The sequence below is a fragment of the Drosophila santomea genome, chromosome 3L (genome assembly GCF_016746245.2).
Source record: "Drosophila santomea strain STO CAGO 1482 chromosome 3L, Prin_Dsan_1.1, whole genome shotgun sequence".
NCBI classification, from domain to species: domain Eukaryota; kingdom Metazoa; phylum Arthropoda; class Insecta; order Diptera; family Drosophilidae; genus Drosophila; species Drosophila santomea.
In genome coordinates, this window is record NC_053018.2 from 15,928,368 (window position 1) to 15,953,467 (window position 25,100).

The window sequence follows — 25,100 nt, forward strand, 5'->3', positions numbered from 1 at the left end:
TTCGGCAAATCGATATCCCGCGACCTTGAGCTCGACATTTATATATATGCAGGAACATAACGACCACGTGCTGTCAACTGTGTCGGGAAAAGCTCACCCACAATTTCTATGGAGGAGCTGTGCTCCCTAAACGAATTTCATTGTCAAGGTCGCACGCACAAAAACGAAGAGGAAAAGCTGAATGTGGGTGGAAATGCCGGCCGGCACGACCTTGAAGCCAGTTGGGTTGGAAGTAAAAAGCTTTTGCCGGTAGGAGACTTGTGGAACATCACCCACAAGTGGCGGACTCATGGCCTTGGCGATGGCCTTGAAACTTAGTTGGCGCTCCCTCAGCAAAAATGTTGCATAGGGGGAGGAAATAAGCTCAATTGGCATTATGCTTCCTGCTCCCTGGAAGTCCTTTTCTAAAATGTTAAAGTGCTACCGCTTAAATGACATTTATTGAACATGTGGACATAGGAGGAGATGATACCTACTTTTTACTACTACTTTACCAATTAAAAAAAATCTATTGTATGATTTATTTGATATTTATGAATATGAATAACCGTGATTGTAAATAAAATAACAATTAAATATCTATATTTATTTAAAAAAATGTATTTTATTCCAATTCAGAAATTTTTGATTAATTACCTCCCCTGCATAAGTCAACTTGCTGATGCCCCTCTTCCTACGCCACTGCTTTCTCGACGTTGCAACTATCCGGGAACAGCTTATCGTAATGGATGAGCTGCTGCTAACGGAAAAAGGGGGAGCTGGGATCAAACATTCTCCAAGGTTGAAATTGTCGTCAGCGTAATGTTTGAGGGAGCTGGATTCGCTTTGGCTTGAAGGTCAATCCATTTTGTCCTTTGGAGTGGTCAAGTTTAAGGCTACAGTGGGGGAAGTCTTCAAGGACCATTTCGCAAAGGTTTCGCATCGAAGATTTGCATTGTTAGCTTTTCGAGTTGAAGGATGCTTAACTGGAAAGCGGGTTAGTGGTTCTAATAGGTTTTGCTGTTCACCGTTCCGCTATTCTGTTAAAATATTCAAATATTCAAAGAAGTATACTATCTATAAGTGCACAATGATTAAAGTAACTATATATTACCAAAAACAATACATCTTAAAAACAGAGTTCTTACCAGAAATTCTTTGATCTGGTATATAAATCTGTTAACCATTTATGAATATAGAAAAAAAAGATTTTTTAATTGTCTACACTAGTATTAGGTACAATGGAGAAGATTAAATTGCACGTCATTACACAAAATCAGTTTCTATGCGAGCCAAAAACTCACAACAAACAATTGTTGATTCATCCAAGTTCCGTTGAGAAATCCAAGTTCGAATTTCGAAATGAAAATTCGACGACCCAACTTCCCCTTCAAAGTGCTAGACTCAGCTAGACCAAGTAAGCCCAAGTTAACCCCTGAAGTTCGAACTGAATTCGAAACCGCCCTTCGAACAACACAATTCCACAGAGCTTACGTTTTATTTTACGTAGCACTCTTACGTAAAGTGATTTCCCCCAATTTCGCTCTCATTTCCCGACTCTCTCTCCGCTTGGCAGCCACTTTCCCACCCCCTTGCCAGTGCCGAAGTAAAGGTAACAAAGGCAGCCGTGTCTTTGGGGTGGTAAGCTGGCGGTGGTGGTGGTAGTGGTAGTGGTGGTGGTGGCACATTGTCAGTGGTGTGGGTCCCTGTGGTTGGTGGTTCAATTGGTTGGTTGTTGGCATAAACAAAGCACACACACAATCTGCCGGGGGGTGGTGGAAATTGGGAGGGTGGCATTTACCGCGAGAGAGCAACGCGCTTCCTGTAGGAAAGTACAAAGAGAGCTATTTTATAAATGTGACTGCAGCAAGGATATTTGCAGTCAGTCCACTCTGAAACCTCGAAGCGAGAACATTGAATAACAAGCGGAAGCGAAAAGCGCACAGCCTGAAAGTTCGTCAAATAGCGACCAGTTTCCTAGTTCGTTTTCCCGCCAAATGAGTCAGAAAATTTTCCAAGTGCTTGATACGAGATATGAAGACTTAAAAGACTTGAAGTGCAAGCAGTGAATGGAATATATTATTCCTGAGAAATATTGAAGCCGAACATTAAAAATATATACTCTACCGAAGTTATATATTTTTGGAATAATTCATTCAAGATTTTGTAAAATCATATTTTGTATTAAATCGAATACCGCCATGGCCATCGCCTATTTCATACCCGACCAGGCCCAATTGTTGGCCAGAAGCTACCAGCAAAGTGGCCACCAGGCAGCAGCGAGTCCTCGCACAACTGCAACACCTGCTGCACCTTCGCAGCAGCAGCAACAATCGCAGCAGCATCAGCAACAGCAGCAGCATCAGCAGCAACATCAACAACAACAACAGCGCCCACAAATCCGTGCCAATATCTCCGTGCCGCTGGGAAGTCAACAGGGATCGATGACCATGTCGGAGTTCGGATGCTGGGACCTTCTGGCCCAGATCTTCTGCTACGCCCTGAGAATCTACAGCTACAGTTCAAGCCAGCGACGACCGACGGTCATTCAGATATCCTTCGAAATCAGCAGCGGCGGTCAGAACAACGATGAGGACGACGTGACCGATGCCACCTCCACCTCCACCACCAAGGAGAACTAAATTTAGTTTCCATTTTTCAACGAGGTGGAGAGAAAATCTTTGGGATTTTCTGGGAAAGGCAGGCTCAATCAAAGCGCATTGTGATTTCTTTTTTGGGTATGGACACATGAGGAGGAACGAGTTTTGTAAAAAAAAATGGGATATTTCCACAACAAAATAAGAAAACTATTTTTAAACTATTTTTGAGAGAGAGAAAATTCAAAATTTGTCATCGATTTGCTTAAAGTGATATTGATTGTTTGTTACTTTTTTGAATGTCAAATTTTCGCATTTCAGTTTTGAGAAAAATGTTTAATTTTGCAAGCAAAGGTTTCCCGGTTGGTTCAAAAATACATTAATAATTAACAAAACATTTTGAGATCATGAAAGAAAAAGTGTAAAATTGTCATAAACCTTATTAGTGTCTATACATATGAGCAAAACCACAAGTATCGTACTCAACTAACAACTAATTGTCAAATTTTTGCATTTCAACTACTTACAAATATATGTAAATCCTAAACTAATATTACAGAACTACAATACAGAACCAACAAACAAAAAGCAAACAAAGATGCAACCGCAGCAACAATTACAACAAAAGACAACAACTCAATTGTACAAAATAGATTTTAAGCAAACAGCAAATTTTATATGTTTACAAGAAAGAGAGAAATAACAAAATACATAATGTCTACAAAAAATAGAATACAAGAACCGCCGATCAGAAAAAATACATTTTAACAAAAAATGAAAATGAAACAAAACAACACATTTAAGCAATTTTGATACGAATAATCACGAATAACGAAAATCGAAAAGAATATTATCATTATTATTGATTATAGCAAAATTCAAAACATATTATTTTAATTTTTGGCATTGCAAATTAAACAAGAAATATTTAAATTAATCAAATGTAACGATTTAGCATTTGTAAGAAATTAAAATTTTTATAAGACAAACAAGCAAAAAATAAATACAATTTTATAAAAAAAATAAATAACTTGTATGATTGTTGTTCCTTTTCAGAATATTAAAATTCTCTAGTTGAGAAGAAAATATATCCACAGCGTTTCCGGGAGAACATATATATTTAATATCCTTTTATTTCGAAGGACTTAAAGATTGTGAGAAATGTACTAATCAGTATTTACAAAAATTATGAGGCTTCAAAAAATATTTTAAAATGGTGTGCCCTGAAATAAAATTAAAAAGTTAAATTTGTTTTTAATAATTTTTTGTAAGTAACAACTTATAAAATAAGTCCTTTGCCTTTATATCCCATTGAAGCAACGAAATGTCAGTGGACAACCGTTCAGCCGGGAAAAGGCGGATCAAGCAAACATTTAGCGATCGCTATCGTGAAAACCAATATGTCACCTCGAAAGGAAAACCCATTGTTGGTCTAGGGCAGACAGACTGCGAATTTTCCCGTTGTGTCATGCCAGGCACACTCCGCCCAAAAGGGTTAAAAAGCAAAGGTGACGCCGCTTAACCGCAGATCTCAGTTTGTGCCGCCAATGTCCAAGTCATCGGGCTCGGGGTCAAAGGGAAAAAGAGGAAAAGAGGAAAGGGGGAAAAGGCGAGAAGGGGGTGTACCCTTTAGCGAACCCGGAAACCCATTTAACCCCAGAAGTGGAAAAAGTGTAACATCTGTGGCAGCAAGCGATCAGCGGCGCCTGATAAGTTCGCCAGTCAAATAATAATTATGCAAACATTTCGGGCCGCTAATTTGCCGCCTATCTTAATTTAAATCGCTCAAAAGCGCACTGGAACCAGCGCACAAGAAATTGTTTAATTGTCGTGACATGACAATAAGCGACCTGGAAATTAGGGTCCTTCGCTAACCTTTTTTTTTCGCGTGTGGCTTGATTTTTGGCGATGATAAGCGAGGGGGAAATTATAGGGTATGCAAATGCTCGCATAGTGTCGGTCGCGTGTCCTGGATCAAGTTTTCATTCGGGTTTGTTTTCAACTCAAATTCCTTTTTAGCGCCTGCAATTATGCTCGGCGGAGAGACAGTTTATGATAACATATTTGTAGTTAATTTAGTTAAATTAGTGCCACATATGTTAAAGTGATCTGAGATAGCCAGGTGGGAACTGCAAGTGGGTGAAAATTCCAGCAAGTCACAGGTTGTTGACCAACTATAAATAAAGAAAAATATTAATATATGTTTCATTTATTTAATTCACAACTCAAATATCAGTTTTTTCTCGAAATATGCAAGTTCCTTTTTATATTTCAGACTATAAAAAGACAGAACTGCAAAAAATATTGGAAAATGTTTTTTTAATTCAACTTAGTGCAAGCAATCAGTTTCTGTGCCCTTTTTCTACAAAAACCAAAACAAAGTAGTCAAGGATAAAAGTGTTAAGAAGCTTTACGAAATTATTATTTTCCTAAGAGGAAGCAAAATTCCAAAGCATTTACTTAGGTATGAGCCAGATACCTCAGTGGTGTCATAAGACAGCAAAGCTCAACTAAGATATCCATCTAAAAGTCGTTATGAACACTTCGGAGAAGAATGACACTGATAGTGGTTCCTTGGGTGATGAGCAGGATCAGGAACTCCGCCAAATACTAAGCTTGATTGAAAGCCTCGACAAAACTTACAAGGCGAACTGTCCAAATGTTCAAGAACTAAGTGCTCAAGAGACAAGTGAAGTTCCCAAATCCGACCAGGAAAAGGCGCACACGTCTTCTTCGAAAAACAATTCTACCCCAAAGCCAGAAGGACTTACTTCTGAGGCAGATCCAGACAGAGAATACAGAAGTTTTGTGGACCAAATGAGCGTTAGTTAGTAAGTAAAGCTATTTAGAAATTTCACGTAAAATTTTCTTATAGACATGCAACCTAGCTCTGAGTTTCGCATTGCTTCGGGGCAAGTGGTTCAGCAAAAGGATCAGACAATGGACTTACGAGATTACAACTACAGCGAATGTAAGTATTACGATTTTTAATTTTTAAAAAAGTTTGGGAAATTCAATTTAAATACTAACTGCCACTATTACAGATCCAGTGTGCCAACCATCTAGTAGCTGGCAATCCTCTGACCCAATGAGTCAGGACTCGATATCCAGAAATATTTGTGGACAAGGAGAGATGGAATCTTCGTCTTGTCCGCCCGGGCAGATGCCCCAAAACTTTAACCAATACGGCTGTGGTCAATCTCTTCCGGATGCCGGATCGCGATCGGACGAGACGATTGTCAATGATCCCAGTATTTCCAGTTCAGCTGCATATGAGTGTCCTTGCTGCTCCAAGGATGCCAATGGCTGTTGCTCTCAAACTGGTCAGCAAACTGGGTGCTCTCAATGGAATCAGGCTAATCTTGGCCAGCAAGAGCAGATTATTCCTGTGCCAATGGGTGTAGATCCCAGTACAGGATTTCCTATCTACTGTTACTCGACTCCACTAAATTATCCAGGCAATGCAATGTACTCCATGCCAGCGATGCAAATGAATGAAAGTCAAAGGGGAGACGGTGGCCAGAATAATCGGGGAACCGATCGGAAATCCCAAGCTTCTGCCGAATCTTCTGATGAAAATTGTCCTTCAAACGTGGATAGTGCTTCATTCAATCAAAGTTCTAACAACATAGACATGGAGGCCTTCATGCAAAAGTACCAACAGAGTGTTCAGCAGTGTTACGCGACTGCACAACAAGGTAAGAATGATAAGTTTTCTAACGTGAATAAAATGTAATATATGAGTTTCAGGAATTCGACAATCATTTGCTAGTGCTCAATCACAGCCGTATTTCAATAACTTCTCGCAGGGAGCTCAACAGTTTTACAACAATGGTACCGGAGGTAAATATGAATTAATAATCTTAAGCCAACTTGATCAATTTTAAATCTTTTATATAGGTACGCAAGCAATGTTTGCCAGCCCCAATCAAGGTATGTTTACTTATTAAGTAATTAAATCTCCAACGTATTTTAATATCATCCAATGATTTTAATCCCAAAATCAACATCATTCAGATTGTCAAGGCATGCAACAGGCTTTCAGTTCTTCCTTCGGCGCTCAACAATATCATAACAACGATTGTCTAGGTACAAACTTAGCATATGAACTTTTCAAATAGTTACTGATTCCCGTTTAGGTGCTCATCCATTCCTTTCCCCAACGATGGCAATGGCGTCTTCCAACTGGTTTGCCAGCAATAATGGATTTATGAACGACTCTCTGCAGAACCACACAGTATACTCCTCGGACTACAAACCATTTTCGAACGACGGCAACCACTTTAACCACTTTCCCAATGGCATGGGCATGGGCATGGACATGGGCATGGGCATGGGCATGGGTTTGGCCCCCGAACCCTGTAACATCTACGGTCCAGCTGGATCCCCTGGCCTGGTTGAGATGGGCAACGGTGGTCAAGTCTATGGCATGGGTGGTGCCTGCGAACTGAATATGAACGCATATCCTCTCACTCAAATGAGGTGAGGTGTATTCAAGATACTGAATAATGTAATATTTGAATATCTGCTTCTATCTTCGACAGCTATTCAAGTCCCTACTCGTATAATATGACTGGCTCCACACCGAACTACATTCCCGGATCAGGCGTCCCCATGGCTGCTCCTCAAATGCAAACTAGTCATATAGGTAGTGGAAATGTAGGTTAGTAACAGATAATTGTGCTACATATTTATAATATTCCCAATCAACAGTGCAATAGGGCTGAATAGAAACAAAATCCTCACGTGAGATGGCGAAAATGATACAATAACTAATGATTATATTAAACAATAAAACTCTTAAACAATAAAACTACAAAAAAATGAATTTATAATCTTGACTAGAACAAAGTATGAAACGCTTCATTTCTATGACACATGAAGATGGAAACTTTGTTCAGCACTTGCTTGAAATACAGCTCTTTGAGCCATTAATCCGCATGGTAATGACTCACAGTGTGCAAAGTTCCACCTTCCCAGATCCTGAACTTCGCATGGCAGGCACTTTAAGTCAAAGCTAATTACAGTGAGCTGGTCTATTGATTTTAGCAGTAAAGTACACTAACCTGCGATGGAACCCTCGCATTGGCCAAACAAACGGGCGACATCAGTGACCCACTTTTCGTGCAAAAACCAAGTCGGAAAAGTGGCAGGCGGAAAAAGGGCCAGGCAAACAACGCCCCCAAATGCGAAAGGCCTGTATGTGGAGCGAAAGTGAAACGCAATATGGCCACAAACGACCACATTTTCAGTTTGAGGGGATAGGAGTATCGCTGATACTTGGTTTCACTTGGTTTGTCCAGGAAGAGAGGCAAATCAAATATCAAAGTGCCGACACTGAAAGCTCTGGTTAATTGTTTGATGTTAAAGACCGAGGCAAAGCGCAGTTAAGTAAAGACTTCTTGAGATTCTCTGATTGACATTTACTGCCGACTATTCATTAATCTCATGATTCATAGACCCAACTCGTATGTTGGGGATTCTAAACTATTCCCGCCGAAAAAACGTGTGTCAACACCCACAAAACCACAGGAGGTTGTCTAGGGTCCACAAACAACGCGCATAAGAGTGATTTATTCATACGAGGCAACACCTTAAAATTGTAGAAAAGAGAAGTCATGAGTTTGTAACTCCTTCGGTCCCAGAATATGATTAATTGCCCCAAACGAAATTTGTTTCTCTGACCATCACTTGAACACAATTGCGCTTCATTATCGGCGTTTTGGCCAGTGACCATCAGCGGCAGTCAATTACCGGTCGACAGTCTCGTTTCTACTTTTCGATTCTACCCACCAATCTGCTTCACTTATGTCCACAGTGAAAAACGATATGATTGGGTTAATATCATGAATAGTCATAGAAAGGAATGGGAATTGCTTATTTCTGTGCTAATATACATTTATTTTAAAAAATAACAGAAGCCGCTTTAATTATGATACACGAGTTTTAAATACAGCATTTAAACGATGTTTTAACTATAAACATTTATTAAATGTAACGTACACTTTCTGATTTGAAATTGAACATAGTTATTTGTTCCAGTGCATTCCTATTTATTGCCTGGGTGTTGTTGTCAATGTCCTGCTGCGCTATTATTTGTCTTGTGTGAGAGACTCCGACTCGGTATAAATTGGTTTACGCCACTTTTGGGTCATTAACGAAATTGAAAATAGAGACGGACGTAGGGAGAGTACTTGCGGGGAGGGAGCTGTGGAAGAAATGGGAAACGGAGACCACCGGGCTCCCATTAAATCAGTGCCACCTCTTTTGGTAGTTGGCCAATCATTAGACACCAGCGGAGCTCGAACTGTAGGGAGTCTAGGCGATATTTAAGCGTCTCCTTGGGAGTTTTTGGACAAGAGGTGGGCTTACCTTCCATTTATCGGCTAAAGCGATCGTAATTAATACGACTTGTGCGTAAGTAATTAGAATGCCACGTCTTCAAAAGGATAACTGAGTATTAGCTTATTCAGTGGTTTAATGTCCTTGTGGTATACCAACTCTAGAAAGTGTTCATCTCTGCCTAATCGTCATCCTAACTTCATGATTCAACAGCGAGCTTAGAGGAACATTGAAGTGCCTCTAGATAGAAATAAGTAAACAAAAGAACTGCAACACTTCCGAAATCCATTTAACCCTTTTCCAAGCCAACATCTCAATCCGAAACGGTTGCAGCAAAATTCCCACAGATGAAATTATCTCGGCCACGAGAGCGACTCACTTCCAGCCCGGGGATAAACTCATATAATTTAATCAAGGGCACGACTTCTGCCTCAAGTAGGTAGCTACCAAATGTCCAGACGAGACAATAAAAAGGCGAAAAGGGATCACGTCGAAAAAAGGAGAAATCAAAGCGTAACAAATTCGCCGGCAGGACTTTCACTCCGGGAAAAGAAAGAAAAGAAAGGCGAGCAGAGGACACGGATTAGGAAGCAGGCACGTGACTTCTGAGGCCGAGTCCTTTTGTTTGGCATTGAAAGCCGATTATGCCCAGGGTAGCGCATACTCGTACATAGGCATAGGCATTTGCACTTCATTATTATGAGTTATGATGGAACGCAGGCTGGTCAAGCTGGTTGGTTGGTCCTCGCACAATTATGTCTGTATGTCACCCCGGGCAAAAGGCATTATTAGTGCCCTGCCATGCAAATCGATTTGCCGTCTATCCGTCGATATTTCTTTTGACATCTGAAGGGTGTGACCAATTTGCATCGCCGAACAGGACACGCGTCGCAATCAGATCAAAGGGAGGGCAGTACCAGAATACTAGATAGGCCCATCCCTATTCTATGCAAATGTGCGGAATCAATAAATGAGCTTGGACATAGGTCAATCGCATCCACTTTGTCAAACGTCCCATTAGAGTCGAGTGCCTGCTTAGCCTGGGAACATTCATCGTGAGTCCGAATGCGATTTTTCATGCTTTTCACATCTGCAATCCCGCTAATTGAATTGTTTATCAGTCCTGAAATAAATCAAATAAAAGGAAATACTGTACTATGACCAGACAACTATGTTGTTACCTTTCTATGCCACTCCCAAGAATCAGACTAAAATCTAAAAAAATATGTATTGTTCTATTGTAATCATAACAAATGTAGTATTTTATATCACTCACTTTCTTGCGTACATTTTAGATTACCCCAACTTGAAATCTCCGATCCAGATGTCACTGCTATAATCCCCTTTCCCACGGCTATCAGTCGGCAGAACTCTTAACGCACTTCCACTACATAAATTCGCTTGGATTCGTACTGGAAACATTGGCATTGGACACTGAACCCTTTGCTAAGTGGCAAACATCAGGGGAAAGTCGCTGGGCGTTGCGAATGACGACAAATTACACACACCAACTGCTGGGCCCGTGTCTTCGGTCGGGTATTTACAGGAAATTTGCAAACAATATTGATTTCGGAGCGATCAAAATAAAAATTAATCAATGCACTTAAAAATTTCGAAAAAACACACACATAAAGAAGCAAACTCAATGACGCGGAAAAGGTAAAGGGTGTGCTGTGCTATGGTATAGTGTAGTGTGGAGGGAACCCCTTTTTTGATCAACCCTCGACTATGACTTTAAAGTGCTCGAAAGGAACTTAACTAATTTATAACTTATGACTGCACGGCCATGGACAATTTTCCATGCCACTACAAAGGAGAGCAAAAGCCAAAATTTGACATGAGTAGCGGTCGCTTAACCGAAACCATGTGTAAACCCTTTTTTTGTTTTTTTTTTTTTATTTTAAATTCAAAGTAAACCCTTCAGTCGGGACATGTGAGTGTGCACATGTCAGCAAGCGAATTAATCGAAGAGAAATGATTTATTTAGCGCTCGGACAGACGGAACGCTTTCGAATGCTTCGATGACCCCGGGGAAAGGGTTAGGGTCCAATGCAACCCTCGTGCAATTCCGATTCGCACCCAAATCAAATTTAAACTGTTTTCAAAACTGCACCTCTTTGGCTCATTGATGGGCATTTATTGGTCCAGAGGGTTGGTCCTGCAATTTGGGCTTCTTTTCTGCGTTTTCTCGCTGTGAGAACTGCAATTTTTCACCGTAAATTCACACTGCATTTTTTATTAAACATCCTTTTACTGTTGTGAGTTTCTTCCTTCAAAATATTTACGACCACCTTTGATTTGTAATGGCATTTCTTGGCTGTTTGAGTGATTCGAGAGGGGAAGTTTGTTTTGATGCTTTCAATTTGCTAGAAATGTGAAATTAATAAAATGAATGCAGTTAAATCATAAAAACAATTTTTGGATTAAGGTGGGAATTCGGTAACCCGGATTTCTTATGTTTTATTTATTGCGCTATCCCGACTCAAAATATTGTATATTTCGACAGCTGAAACTATTCGAAATTGATATTCACATGGAGTATTTATATATTTGGCAAATCTGGCTTTATGGTGGAAGGAATTTTTTATTAAGCTTTATGGGCCTGCATGTAACGTTTTTCGCTATAAACAGTAAAAGTATATTCATTTAGTAAATGCTCTGTAGTTTTATATAGTTTGGTACGTCAATCGAAGAGAAATTGAAAATCTGGCTAAGTTCCCAAATCTCGAATTGATTCCCAAAATTACAGCAATACAGGCTATCTTTGATAAGCTGCTCAAAAGTAATCAAAATTAGGTAGTGAAAATGTCGAACGCTAAGCTGGACAGTAAGGTGGTGCAGAACCTGAAGGACATTGCCCAGAAGCTGCGTATCCACTCGATCACCTCGACGCAGGCGGCCAAGTCGGGTCATCCGACCTCCTGTGCCTCATTGGCGGAGATAATGGCGGTGCTGTTCTTCCAGCAGATGCGCCTGAACATGAAGCATCCTCGCGATCCTTCCAGCGATCGATTGGTGCTATCCAAGGGACATGCAGCACCCATTCTGTACGCCGCTTGGGCGGAGGCAGGACTCTTTCCGGTGGAGGAGCTGCGAAATCTGCGCAAGGTGGACAGCGATCTCGAGGGTCATCCCACTCCGCGGCTGAGTTTCATCGATGTGAGCACTGGATCCCTGGGCCAGGGCATCTCCGTGGCCGCTGGCATGGCCTATGTGGGCAAGTACCTGGACAAGGCCGACTATCGCACATATGTGATCGTGGGCGATGGCGAGGCCACCGAGGGAGCCGTCTGGGAATCGCTCCACTTTGCCGGCCACTACTGCCTGGACAACCTGTGCGTCATTTTCGACATGAACAAGATCTTCTGCTCGGACATTGGCACTGAAATGGAGGTTTACCGGGAGCGGTTAGACGCCTTCGGCTTCAATGCCCTGGTCTTGAATGGCCACGATATCGATGAGCTGGTCAAGGCCTTTTTCAATGCGGCCAGCACCAAGGGCAAGCCCACGGCGCTTTTGGCCAAGACGATCAAGGGAAAGGACTTTGTGGGCATCGAAGGAATCGACGAAATGCATGCCCAGCCATTGGGCAAAAGGGCTGAACTTGCAATCAAAAACTTGCAGGTGAGATTAAAACACCATTTAAAGGTTAACTTTGTTATGATATCATGTGTTTCCTTAGATGAAAATCGCCAATCCCAATGTGCGCCTGTCGCCCAAGAAGGTGGGAAAGTGCGGCCACGCCCCCGAGGTGCACATCAACAACATAATGCTCTGCAGTCCGCCCAATTATCGGCTGGGCGATTCGGTGGCGCCCCGCTTTGCCTACGGAACCGCCCTGGCCAAGATCGCGGCTGACAACCCGCGGGTAATAGCCCTCGATGGCGACACCAAGAACTCCACGTACGCGGACAAGATGAGGAACGCGTTTCCGGAGCGTTTCATCGAGTGCTTCACGGCGCAGCAGAATCTGGTGGGCGTGGCCGTGGGCGCCACCTGTCGCCGTCGCACTGTGGCCTTCGTCTCCACGTATGCCACCTTCTTCACGCGGGCCTTCGATCAGATCCGCATGGGCGCCATATCGCACACGAATGTGAACTTCGCGGGCTCCCACTGTGGCTGCAGCATCGGGGAGGATGGCCCCTCCCAAATGGGACTGGAGGACATAGCCATGTTCAGGAGCATTCCCGGGAGCACGGTCTTCTATCCCACGGACGCAGTGAGCACGGAGAGGGCGGTGGAACTAGCCGCCAACACAAAGGGCGTGTGCTTCATCCGCACCACGTATCCGAACACCACGGTGATCTACAACAATGACGAGATCTTTTCCGTGGGAGTGGGCAAAGTGGTGCGCCAGAAGCCCTCGGATGAGGTGCTCCTGATTGGAGCCGGGGTCACACTGTACGAGTGCCTAGCCGCAGCGGAGAGATTGGAGGAGGATTGCATAACGGCGCGCGTGATTGACCCCTTCACAGTGAAGCCCCTCGATGTGCAACTAATCGTGAAGCACGGAAAACTCTGCCACGGCAGGGTCGTCGTGGCGGAGGATCACTACCAGCAGGGCGGACTGGGCGAGGCGGTGCTCAGTGCTTTGGCCGACTATCGCAACTTTGTGGTCAAGCACCTCTATGTGACCACTGTACCGCGATCGGGACCTCCGGCCGTTCTGCTGGACATGTTTGGGGTCTCTTCCAGAAATATCTACAAGGCTAGCGTGGCCATCATGAAGAAGTGAGAAGCTTGTATAAATTTATCTAAGCTGTGACATAAACAAATTTAGAAGTGTGACTTAAACAATTTTAAAATTCAAGTTCTATCTGTATCGCAAACTTTTCAATAACTCTCATTTACAAATTAAAAATGTAATTTTGTTTTATATATTGCTTATTATGCAAGTTGAATAGAAGATCGGAAAGCTTTATCGAATATCGCCTTGTTGGAAAATGTTGTCAAAATATTATATCACCTTTACTTATTTTATTAGGAATATTAAATAAGCTATCAAAGAACTTTGTTATATTGAAAATACATTGTGTTTTGGATCCAAATATAAACCAATCCACATCTTAATCAACTATTCCCTTTATAAAGTCAATAATCAACCCTTTTCAAGTGTGACCTGTCCCGATTCCATTGATATTTGTCCTTTTGCCGCGGTATTATATTTTGCTCTACCTGAACTAATAACCGTGCAACGTGAAACGCACTACATGCCACTGAAGTGCAAAGAAAAACTGCATTTGCCAAAACTCAATTGGGCGTAACTAATGCAAGGGACTTTACAGTGAGGATCATTTACTGCGTTGGCGGTGTTTCTCGATTTTGATTTTGACATATTTATTTGCAGTGACCTTTTCGCAGAGGCGCATCCAATCGCTATCCTCTCTTTTCTTTGATGATTCAGTTTTAGATGCGGTGTTAATATTACACTATTCGAAATATTTATTAGAAAAAAAAATTTGTTTTAAATAAATTTAAAAATAAAATAAAAATAAATATTGCAATAGATAAATTAATATATGCTTCCCAATATAAGTAAATATATAGTTTACCTAAAAATTATACCTAAACATATACTTAAAACATAAATAACAATAAAATGGATTTATAAAAATTATAATAATATAAACCCACCACAAATTACCAAAGTATAAATAAATATTTTTAAAAAATAAGGGTATCTTGCTGTCGCAACACTGCAGTTTCTTAATAGCTGACCAAGGGCCACTTTAAATTATCCGTAATGACATCCGTTGCCGTCTAATGTGGCATTCATCCATTTATTCATTTGCCTCCGAGGCAGCAGAGGTCCATTTATTGTTTTCGCTTCCTAATCAGTACTCTTATATTGTTTGATGGTTTGGCTCAGAAGGACAACAGGACAACAGGATGTGCCTCTGTGTGTGGTTAAGGGTTGGCCAAGTGGACAAAGTATCCCTTCCGATTCGATCGAAATTTACGATAAATGCTTTAAAAATTCTATACACCTCAAATACACAATGGACGCATAGATAGCGGAGAGGTTTTTCAATTTTTGTTAAGTGAGCATGGCTAACTAGATTGGTTAAAGATCATAAATTCAGCAAAATGAAAATAGATTAGATGACATCATATGTGGAGAGCCCTTTGTTCCAGCCACACACATGTGAAGGAGTTGGATGTGTGATTTTAGGGTAGATTTATGAGGGAACGACTGCACCTGCTTGAAAATGTCCCACTCCCACACAAACATATATCATTTAATGAGGAAAATCTGTGCCGCAAAATTTGTAAGCAATTATCCGCGGTGAAAAAAGAGCCCAAAAAACAATCATCAATCTCTGTCTGCAACTGTTAAAAGCACATGCATTTAAATTAGACATTTAATCCAACAGCCCCCGCCAGAAAAAACAATCCCCAATATTCAAATAGAACCATGGCAGTATTAAATGCGGGATTTCAACTGTAAAGTACCCATTAAAAAACATTGCACCAATTACTGAAGAAGAAATTATGGTTTTACAAAATGCGTACAAAATAACAAACAAGGGAACAATTAACATGTCTCAATAGTTCTTTTATTGAAGTATGATGTTTGACGATGAAAACGTTTATACCCTACAAATGTGCAAAGTACGAGGTATAAGAAGAGAAGTGTCAAAAGCAAACACCGAACAGGAGTTTCGCCGGAAACGCTTAATAGGATTTTTACAATTTTTACTATTTTCCTGTGGCAGCTACTGGTTACCAGTCAGTTCCCCTTTCACTTTACTCTCTTCTGCTTTCTCCTCTGTCTTTTTTTTTTTTTAATTTTCCAAATATTTTGCCTTTCACCGGGTAGAAAAAGGGGTTAGAAAAATGCCAAAAGTGCGCACCCCTGTGTCGCAATGGAAATTCTTTTACACTTTTGTTTTCCTTTTTCCTTGGCTGTTGTTACTCACAGGATATGGTTATTCTTGCTCCTGTTGTTAGGGTTTCATGCACCGCATAACATTAAAATTCAGATTTTGATTGATCATTCTGGTTGAAGCGAATTAGAGGGTATGAGTTTGGGGTAGTAAGCGAATTGAGTGAAAGGATATTATTCAAAGCATGTGAGAGGAGTATGTTAAAGCCTTGTCCAACAATGTTGGGAATTGGTTATTTTAATGTTTTAAGTTGGAAAATTGTTGGCTAGGTATAAAGCATATTTAAAAGCAAAGCAGTTGGGAAATTAAAAAATTATACATCATTATAATTATTGTGCCAAAATGTGTATTGTTTTTGGAACTTGTTTGGACACTTAACTAGATACTATTTAAGATCAAATATTCCCCGAAATTATTATATTAATGACAACACCTTTTTTATAAATTTTACTTTTATTTAAATTCAAATACCAAAAAGCTGGCTTGCCATTTAGCAGGCTTTAACTGGATTTACATAATCTTACGGATGCTTTCCATGAATATGTAATTCAGCCGTAAAATATTTATAAAATCGCCGATTCCTTGGAAGACAGTTTAGAGGGCGTCACGCTAACCCAACTTTCCCAGGCAAATTTACAAACCTATGCCAAACTGCTTTCTCTATTTTGACTTTCACACAACTGTCAGTGAAATGCTACAAACACAAACCACTTACGTATGCAAAGAACGGTGGCTTCGAAAATTCGATTAACAACAAATGCATATTGATGGAATAACTGAGCAATTCTAATGAGCCACAACAGCGACAGGGCAGCATTAAAAAAAAGCCAAACAAATTGCAATTGCCAATGCATGGAAGTTTTTCCAAGGAACCACAATATTTGCATTTGATTGACAACAAAGTTAATTGAGTGTGAGCCGAGCATTTGCATAGAGCCGAGTAAAAACAAACATTTATTATATTTAACTATGATTTTTTTAGCGATGCTGGCTGGGTAACCCTTTGGGTGCTCTTAGGGGGTAGAATCATTAATTCGTATGACAAGGCTGAGGTGAGGTGACTGATGATGGGGTGTTGAGTCGAGTCAAGACAAGGTGAGAGATCTCCCAGGCCTAAATGTCATTTCGATGAATTTATAATTGGAAATTACGTGAATTTTTCTATTCGGGATTTACATTTTTATTCTCGTTTGCCGGGAAATTAGCATATTTTTTCGCTCTCTTTGCCAGATCCTTTGTGTGTGTATGTGATTTAATTAATGATCTTATGCAAAGTTCACCTCCGTTTCTGTTGTATTGGCCATGCATGTGTTGGCAGCTAACTGCCGATCATTAATCAGGTCGTCTAAGTAGCTGCTTGAACTCATTAACCCTTTTGTTCGCCCAGACAGCCCAGCGAAATGGCAACAAAAGTTTTGTCTTATATAAATATTTGCATTGCCGCCAACCATGAGAACGAAGTTTCCTTGCAGCGCAATAAGTGATACAAAAATACAAAAAGGATTCGGAAGAACAGATATCCTTATTAATGATCTTGCGGATGTCACTGTAGCAAAAGCCTTTTTCCGCACTTTTAATTATTGCTATTTGATGGCCAACAACCCCGAAACTTAGAACACAGCTTTCTTTTTTCTAAAACCCAAACATGCTGTGAAGTTTTGGCCATATATCAAATATTTCTTATTTGCCTCCTATCAAGATGCCCATTAAGTCAATAAGTGGGCTCTAATATTATGCCATATTTCGGCAATTGCTAAAAAGCAAGAAAATCAAAACGAAAAACAAAGTTTGGTCGAAAGTGCTGCCGCGGCAGACGTGGAAAAATGTCGGCGATAAACACGAATAAAACATTTGAGGTACATTATGTCAGGCCTAAGAATTATTGTCGCAGATTGTTTTCCCCAGATAAATCCTGAGTTATGGGGGCAAACGCAGCGGGTAATAAAAAACACTACTGAGAACATTGAAACATCTCCATTATTGGGGTTGCAATTTTGTGTCGTGAAAGTTGGCAAGTCACGTAAAAAATGTTTCCAATTTTTTATTGACTATAGATAAAACTCATTTTCAGTCTGCCGATATATATATTTTTTTTATTGTTTACTTGCACCTTTAAAAACCAAGCTTACAAAGGCAATATTCTTATATTCAAATTATTGCGAAACTATGCACTATATTTTCGGTGATATAACTTAAAAGCTTAACGCCACATCGCTCTAGTAGTTCATAATTTTATCGAAGATATATGTAGATATGTTTCGTGTAAAACAAAAACAGTGAATAATGCGGGTAAGTAAACAGATCGGTTCAGCATAACCCCATCAAGCCGCAAATTAGACGCAGGGCGCAAAGTCATGCGAAAAGAAGAAAAAATAACGAATTGAGGGGATAAATCAAATAATTAATTATTTCATAATTCGGTTGTGTGTCCAAACATCATTAATATCTATAAGATTTGACGAGGCCCAGAGCTACCGCAAAGATCTTGTTGGCAATAACCCACCACTTTGACTTCTGAAACCCGCATTTAGCCTTCGGGGCTTCGGTTTAGCAGCCAATTTCAATTAAACGCGCGGATTAAAACACTGAAACCCAGTTCACGGCTACTTTCGCACTTTGTCGTCTCTCCGACAAATTGGGATAAAATATATATATACTCATATAATGGCATGCATGAATCATTAATAAAAATCATAATAAAGGCGTGGCGAATGACGTCACGTTTTTGTGATTAGCCTCGTGGAGAAACCAAAGGATTGTTGTGGGTTGGCTGGGTGAAAATGTTCTTAATTAGTTTTTCCCCATTTCTTCGCATCTAATGCATTTTAATCATCTGACAGTCGGACGTCTTACGCTCGAATGAGTTTTTGGCCTGAAGGAAAACCGAAGGAAGTGTGGCAAATTTGATTAATTACTCACAAGTTATCTAGTATGTGTGGTATAAAACCAATTTGTCAATAAGAAAGGTCAAATAAAAATGTATTTTGTTCTTGCACGAAGAGTTTAAGCGACAGTAAGTTAATTTACTTAATATTTTATTATTATTTTTGTAATTTCAGTGGCAGTGATGGTATTATGATACTGTATGTGAGACAAAGTTCACTATATATATGTATGTATTAAAATTTATTTAAAACGAAAGGTTTCAAACCGTTAAGAAAAGCGTATTAATTCAGCGAACAATAGCACGTAAATCTATTTTCCAAAACTTCGAACCTGTAGACAGTTTTCCCTGAAAATGAAGTTCCTTCCTATTAATCTCAGCAAACAAGTCTATAAATTCATAAAGACTGCTATATAATTTGCATAATTATGTCTGTTAAAAGAACATAATTTAAGTACTTTTCCGCCTTAAGAACAAGTTTCACAAATGGGTGCAAGTAACCAGGCGGGGAGAAAATAAAAGTAATAATTTTATGCAACAAGATCATAAAAATTTCCACACCATATATACATGACCGTTGGTCATAAATATTCAAATTTCACACACTCCGACAAATACGGGGCATTCGCAGCATCCCAAGTATTGCATCAATCACGAGGCAAACCCAAAAAGAAGGCTCATTAAAAATCATGGAAAGGAACTTGGTGTTCAGTATCTTCGCATCCTGTCCAGCTGACCAGGATGTATTTGCATATAAAAGGCATTTAAACGCAACAAATTGCATGTAAATGGAGTTTTTCCCCACGAAACCGAACTCGCCACCACTAATTGTGCTCATTCACAGGACGTTGAGATAAATCCTTGGAAAAACTGTCCCATGTCGGTGGTGGTGGGTCATCATAAGGATACTTTATCCTGGACCGGCTGCTGGACCAAATTCCTCGCCTGCCTATAAATTCTCAAATTATTCGTCCTGTTCCCAGGACAGCAACGTGTTAATGCCGACGGAATCTAACCCTTTCGGGATGTCCTTGTCATCGCCTGACACTAATGTGCCGCATTACAAACTGTTGAGCAATTTAATTTAATGCTCAGTACTCCGCAGACCATGGTCCCGCCAAATTTCTTGTCCCATCTCGTTGTCGCCGCTTAAGATTTATTCCAGAAATTTGAATGGCACATTTTTAAGGGTTAAGTTGTTTGCAGTTTCGCTTCGCAATGAATTCGAATTAATTTATCGCCCGATGGGCTTTTTTGCGGTTTTCGGCGTTATTTTTGGTTCATTAATTGTAATTTTATGGGTGAGTTTTGATTTAATTAAGTTGAGAGAAGTAAAGAGAAGTAAATGAGATGGAATAATGCCCGCAACCAAAATCCTCTTAAGCATCTGGAATATTCAAAGGGGTTGGACTTAAATGATTGCACTACTTACCTGGCATCAAGTCATATTGTACCATTAAAACCATTAGCTATTTGTGAATTAGATTGAGTTGGTTAGACTTTGGAAAGATTGTCCGTATAGAAATTCCATATTCCAATTCCATTTTCTGCTAATTTCATCTTCAGAGGAGCCAATCCTGTAAGGAAATAGATACTAAAAATGCTTTCGAGAAAGACGATTGGTAGATTCCTACTTACAACTCAATGCAACAGATTAAACAAAGCCCGACTTCTGGCATTGTTGGCCACAAATAAAGTTCATTATACCCGTCCGCCTAATCGCCGAACTAAGATTACCAGCAACTGTCAATCAAGTTTATGACTTCTAATGACAATTCGCATTTTTGGTTTTTATCGTGCGTCTGCCATCAATAAATTAACTCGATACAATGCCAAAGCCAACACGCGATTGAACGGAAAATCGGAAAAAGCTCAAATGAGCTGCGATTTTTTATTGCCCTAGTCGTCGTCATTTCACCTTTTGTGCACGTCACTGCCAAATCGAATCCGAATGCCAGCGCAGACAAACTTAATTTCATTTTATTTATTTATTTGGCCGTGACAGCCAAAACCGATTCGGTTCAATGTTTCGCATTTTACAACATTATTTAATATTGCCTGATCAGTTCCAGCACTAGAATCCTACACTATCCTATTCCATCCCATCATATCCCTTCCCCGAGGTGTCATCGCTTTTTACCGTCTCGTCTCTCCGTGACTTTTATGCGCAATTGCCCGCTAATGGCCCGGACTTTTCTTCTGGAACGTCATCCGCATCATCATCGCCACATCGCCACATCGCCACATTGCCGTATCGCCATCAGAGAATTCTCGGATTGCCAGCGGGCAAGATGCATTTTTCACTTGGCTGTCAACGCAGCGACACACTCACATCAGCAGCAGAACATAAAATATACTTGGCCCAATCGCGAGGGCAGCTCCACAACTATAAGCTATCAATTAAAATCATACGATCAGTTTACACCTAAGAAACTATATTTTAAACCCGACATTTAATCTGAAGAAAGGCTTCTTGATTGATAAGCTCTTCACTTGATATTACGATATGTCATAGGACTTAAGTAGAGTAGAGTAGATCCAAGGTGAGCTCGATTACAAAACTCTTTGAACAACCTACTTAATATCCGCTTGCCCGCCAAGTTCTTGGCCAAGTTCCCAGATAAAATCGCCCGTCACTGAGTGGGTGAATGGATGACTTAACCCACGGCTACCCAACTACCAACTACTCCACTGTCTGCACTGATTGAATGACTGAGCTGAGGGCGGAGAAGGAGCAGGAGCAGGAAAACTTGCGGTAGCTCCGTGTAGTTTGATTATCCTCTAGCTAATCCCAGGCACCCCAGGAAAATAAGTTCGTTTTTATGGAGGAGGTGTGAGTGTGAGACTTCCTTGACTTAGCATCGCCGACATAAAATCTTAATATATGAAATTAAGCTGTCATAAATTGGCTTTAATGCGCTTTAACTTAATTGCCGGCAAGGAGAATCGCAATGAAAATAAAATTCCCCAACTCTTGGCAGCGCCAGGTGTCACTGAAGGAATCCCGTAAAAAGGATGGAGTGCATCAGGTAGATTATTAAAATATATTCCAACTACTCGTATAAAAGCTCCGACTGCTGGTAGAATCCAAAATTATCGCATGAATTATTGAAAATTTAATGTCCAAAAAAGGAAGCAAGAGTAGAGATGCTGTCTGCTTTTCTAATTAGGAGACTGCTCTCAAGTCTTCATTAATAATCCGATTTCTGGAGGAAAGGAGTCCCAGGCCAGGCATTAAATCAATTAATTTGAATAGTTGTGCCAACATTTAAGGCAATTTTTCAGTGACAAGAGGCGCGTGTCTTCTTAGGAACCCTTGACATTTTGGAGTTGCCATTGATTTCTGGAGGGTCCCCGAAATTTGTTAAGATTTATGAACGGAACAGATTGGAGGGACTGTAGGTCCCCACTATGGGCACGCTTCACCGCCTGCAACCCATAATTAAGTGTCAGCCATGGTTTTGTGACTTTACAAATTCCAATCAGCGCACCAGTTGCCAGAATCCCAATTGAATCCTAGACAAGCCATAATGTTCCGATCATGATACACATGGCTTACTGGCTCCGCTCTGTGGATCATATGATTTATGATCTGGGGGAAGTCAACATGTTTATTTTTGGGCAAACTGATGGTTTGGTTAGACCAGGAAATGACTTTGACTGGGTTGTCTTGTCATAGGATAATATTTAAATATATATATAAACTTCCATTGACCATAAGCTTCTTTCTGTAATATATATAGTACATACATATGTACTTCTTAATTCGAATGCCTTTTCAATAAATTCTCACGATACAACATCACTAGTCTTTCCCATTTTTTGGATAGTGCACTGTATAATTTGTTAATTAATCATGTAAACTTTTGTGGCAGCAACAAAAACTTGAATGCCGCTTCTAGTTTTCAATGCAACTGCTTCGCTTCTATTTTTCCTCAACCGAATGAAAAGAGGGAAAAGATGCCCAAAGATTTCTGCAAGATTAATGAAGTTTTTTACACAAATCAAGAACAAAAGCATCCAAAAATCAACATCAAAAGTTTCATGCACATCACTCAGCCGAGGCGGTCAGTCAGTCAGCAAGTTCCTTCGGTGGATGCAGCATCCGATGAAATTTACCTTGGTCATGTCACGAAAAATGGACGATGGGCGATGGACAATGGACAATGCGTGGCGTTAATAATTCATGTTTCAATTAATTGCCATTTTGTAGCCCTTTGCCGCAGCAGTCAGTCAACACCTTGACCAGACATTCTGTCTGCCACGGAGATTGATTCCCGTATACGGGCATCCCTTTGCATCTGTGTGAAGTGCCAAGACGAATTTCAAGTTTTTGTTTGGCCTTTCAGACATTAGGATGATTAATCCGTCGGTACTTGCCCGGTCAGTTTTTATGCGCAATTTGCTATGATTAATTTTCATCCTCTTTTTTCGGTTGTTATGTGATCTGGTGTCTTCCCAGCTCCTTTCTCACTATTCATGAGCTTCACGATTGAGTGCGCTTTTTGTTTCGGATCAAAGGGGTTAAGCTAAGCGGAAGATATGTGCGGATAATACTCGGTTTTGAAAACCTGCACTTGGCCTATAGGATTTTTTAACTTTTTTGTAGGCAGACATAAAAATAACCAAAAAAATGTAAAAGAAATAATAATGGATTCACACGCTAATATAATGGATACATTGACATATATCTTATATCTTTTATCCAAATTAATCAATATGTATGTAACGAATGTGTAGACATTCCTGGTATGCATCGTCACAACGTCGATTGCTGTTCAGCGTGATAAATGCCACTTCAATTTAATAATGTTTTTGGCATTGACTTTGACATTGATATTGCCCAGAAGTGCTTACTTCCAAATCTGTTTAAGTACGAAATTCAAATACTTTCAGAGACCATAAATTGCCATTAAAAGGCTTAAAGTGTTTGAAACCAAGGCAATTCCAAAGATGGCATCCAGTCGCCAAGAAAAATAAAAGGGCAATCAAAAAGCCAACGGGTTCACTTGAACTTGAGCTTCAGCGACAGATGACGGAATCCAAAGACGCCAGAAAATAAAGAAGTTTCGTCGGGAAATCGTGCGTGTAACTGCGTAAGCGACGACAACGAAACAATTTACATATTGACAAGGCTGTCAAAGCTTATTCGGAGCAATTCATTCGAAGGGGATTGGGATTTCTTTGTGCTGGCGAAGATGGCCACAAAAATGCTTTGACATAATGCAATTTTCAGACAGATATGAAGAGCTCCGTTGCCGCTCCATGGCTCCGATTGCATTTGTCAGTTGTCAGACGATTGTGTAAGGTAATATCCACTAGACGTCCTCGTGCCCAGGATACGTTGCTCCTGTCAGCACCTGATTGTGGACTGTGAGTTGGAGTCAAATGTAATTTCTAGTCCCCGAAGTCCCCACACGATGGAGTCAAGCAAATGCAGTTTAACACTTGGCAGACTCCCACCCCTTTTTTCCGCCCCTTCAATGTGGCGTGTAACTGAAACATGCAATCCAATGCATCGAAACCCCAATCTTCAAAGCAGAACTTTTTCTATATAAAAACGCACCAGGGGGTCCCGTCCGATTCGGTTCTATGCTCTCCTATGCAAGGCTAGCTCCACTGGCTTGGTTATACAAAAATACTCTACTGTGGAGTGGAGTCCTTTAAGTTTCAGATTTAATTTGTAAATGTATAGTGGCAAAACCTAATAGAATTTACATGTATCTTAATTTCGATTCAGCTTACATATATTTCGAGAAAACAGACATTTTAGAGATATGTATTATTTAACGATTACTACATAGCTATGGAAATTAAAACTTCGAAATAAACTGAGAACCTTTGCCTGTAATTTATTTGTATACTGATAGAACATCCGCAGTTCGGTGTGACCCTGGTTACCTCGTTGTTGACTTCCCTTCCTGTTTGCCGCACTCATGTCGTGTCATTTGGTGTGTCGCTTTCTTTCAATTGAATTCTTGTATTTTTTGTGTATTCAGCCACAAAGTGCTGACTACACCCTTCCCCAGCCCGATTTCCTAGTCAGATGTGATGTGCTCTTATTTTCGGGCCAGTGCTTCAAACACACATGCCGACATCCAACATCGAGATCGTCTGGGGTGTCCGCCGGCTTCCTCGTCTTTTGCCTTTAATTAGCAGGCCGATTTATTTATTTACTTTTGTTCCCTGGGTTTATCTCGCTGACTTGCTCATTATTGGCCTGCTTGGGATTCCTCTTCAAATTCTTCCGCCCCCACTCCACTTCTCCGGTGTATTGAATTACATTTGATTTGAAGCGCAAAAAGAAAACTTAGGAAAACTGTTGATATTGGTTCTCAATAGAAATGCTTTGTTTTCGAAGATTATAAATTCGATTCGCCGAGTTCCGTTCATTTCATTCGGTTTGATTAA

General features: G+C 40.4%; 3 protein-coding genes and 1 long non-coding RNA gene across 4 annotated transcripts; 3 read left to right on the forward strand and 1 right to left on the reverse strand.

Annotated features, from left to right (window-relative positions):
- The first annotated feature begins 2,093 nt into the window (after positions 1-2,093).
- On the forward strand, positions 2,094-2,858 carry LOC120448794 (cell death protein Grim). The gene has a single exon (XM_039630984.2). The coding sequence runs from the start codon at positions 2,181-2,183 to the stop codon at positions 2,619-2,621; it is 441 nt and encodes a 146-aa protein (XP_039486918.1). The 5' UTR covers positions 2,094-2,180; the 3' UTR covers positions 2,622-2,858.
- A 2,097-nt stretch (positions 2,859-4,955) lies between these two features.
- LOC120449905 (ell-associated factor Eaf) lies at positions 4,956-10,359 on the forward strand. The gene is made up of 9 exons (XM_039632597.2): positions 4,956-5,407; positions 5,465-5,547; positions 5,621-6,274; positions 6,327-6,419; positions 6,477-6,509; positions 6,594-6,665; positions 6,716-7,058; positions 7,121-7,239; positions 10,214-10,359. The coding sequence occupies exons 1-9, from the start codon at positions 5,112-5,114 to the stop codon at positions 10,255-10,257; spliced, it is 1,737 nt and encodes a 578-aa protein (XP_039488531.1). The 5' UTR covers positions 4,956-5,111; the 3' UTR covers positions 10,258-10,359.
- On the reverse strand, positions 9,695-10,300 carry LOC120449906. The gene is made up of 3 exons (XR_005616226.1): positions 10,195-10,300; positions 10,100-10,133; positions 9,695-10,041 (listed from the first exon to the last, which is right to left on the reverse strand). It is a non-coding gene; the product is annotated as an uncharacterized LOC120449906 (long non-coding RNA).
- A 1,282-nt stretch (positions 10,360-11,641) lies between the features above and the next one.
- LOC120449799 (transketolase-like protein 2) lies at positions 11,642-13,794 on the forward strand. Its single transcript, XM_039632444.2, has 2 exons — positions 11,642-12,542; positions 12,601-13,794. The coding sequence occupies exons 1-2, from the start codon at positions 11,724-11,726 to the stop codon at positions 13,651-13,653; spliced, it is 1,872 nt and encodes a 623-aa protein (XP_039488378.1). The 5' UTR covers positions 11,642-11,723; the 3' UTR covers positions 13,654-13,794.
- Positions 13,795-25,100: the final 11,306 nt, after the last annotated feature.

Excerpts from the sequence above, each read along its gene's own strand:
- LOC120449799 (XM_039632444.2), top strand. The coding sequence starts at position 11,724 with ATGTCGAACGCTAAGCTGGACAGTAAGGTGGTGCAGAACCTGAAGGAC. Across the intron at positions 12,543-12,600 it reads TTGCAATCAAAAACTTGCAG|ATGAAAATCGCCAATCCCAA; the intron begins GTGAGATTAAAA and ends GTGTTTCCTTAG.
- LOC120448794 (XM_039630984.2), top strand. The coding sequence starts at position 2,181 with ATGGCCATCGCCTATTTCATACCCGACCAGGCCCAATTGTTGGCCAGA.
- LOC120449905 (XM_039632597.2), top strand. The coding sequence starts at position 5,112 with ATGAACACTTCGGAGAAGAATGACACTGATAGTGGTTCCTTGGGTGAT. Across the intron at positions 5,408-5,464 it reads GACCAAATGAGCGTTAGTTA|CTCTGAGTTTCGCATTGCTT; the intron begins GTAAGTAAAGCT and ends CATGCAACCTAG. Across the intron at positions 6,510-6,593 it reads GTTTGCCAGCCCCAATCAAG|ATTGTCAAGGCATGCAACAG; the intron begins GTATGTTTACTT and ends AACATCATTCAG.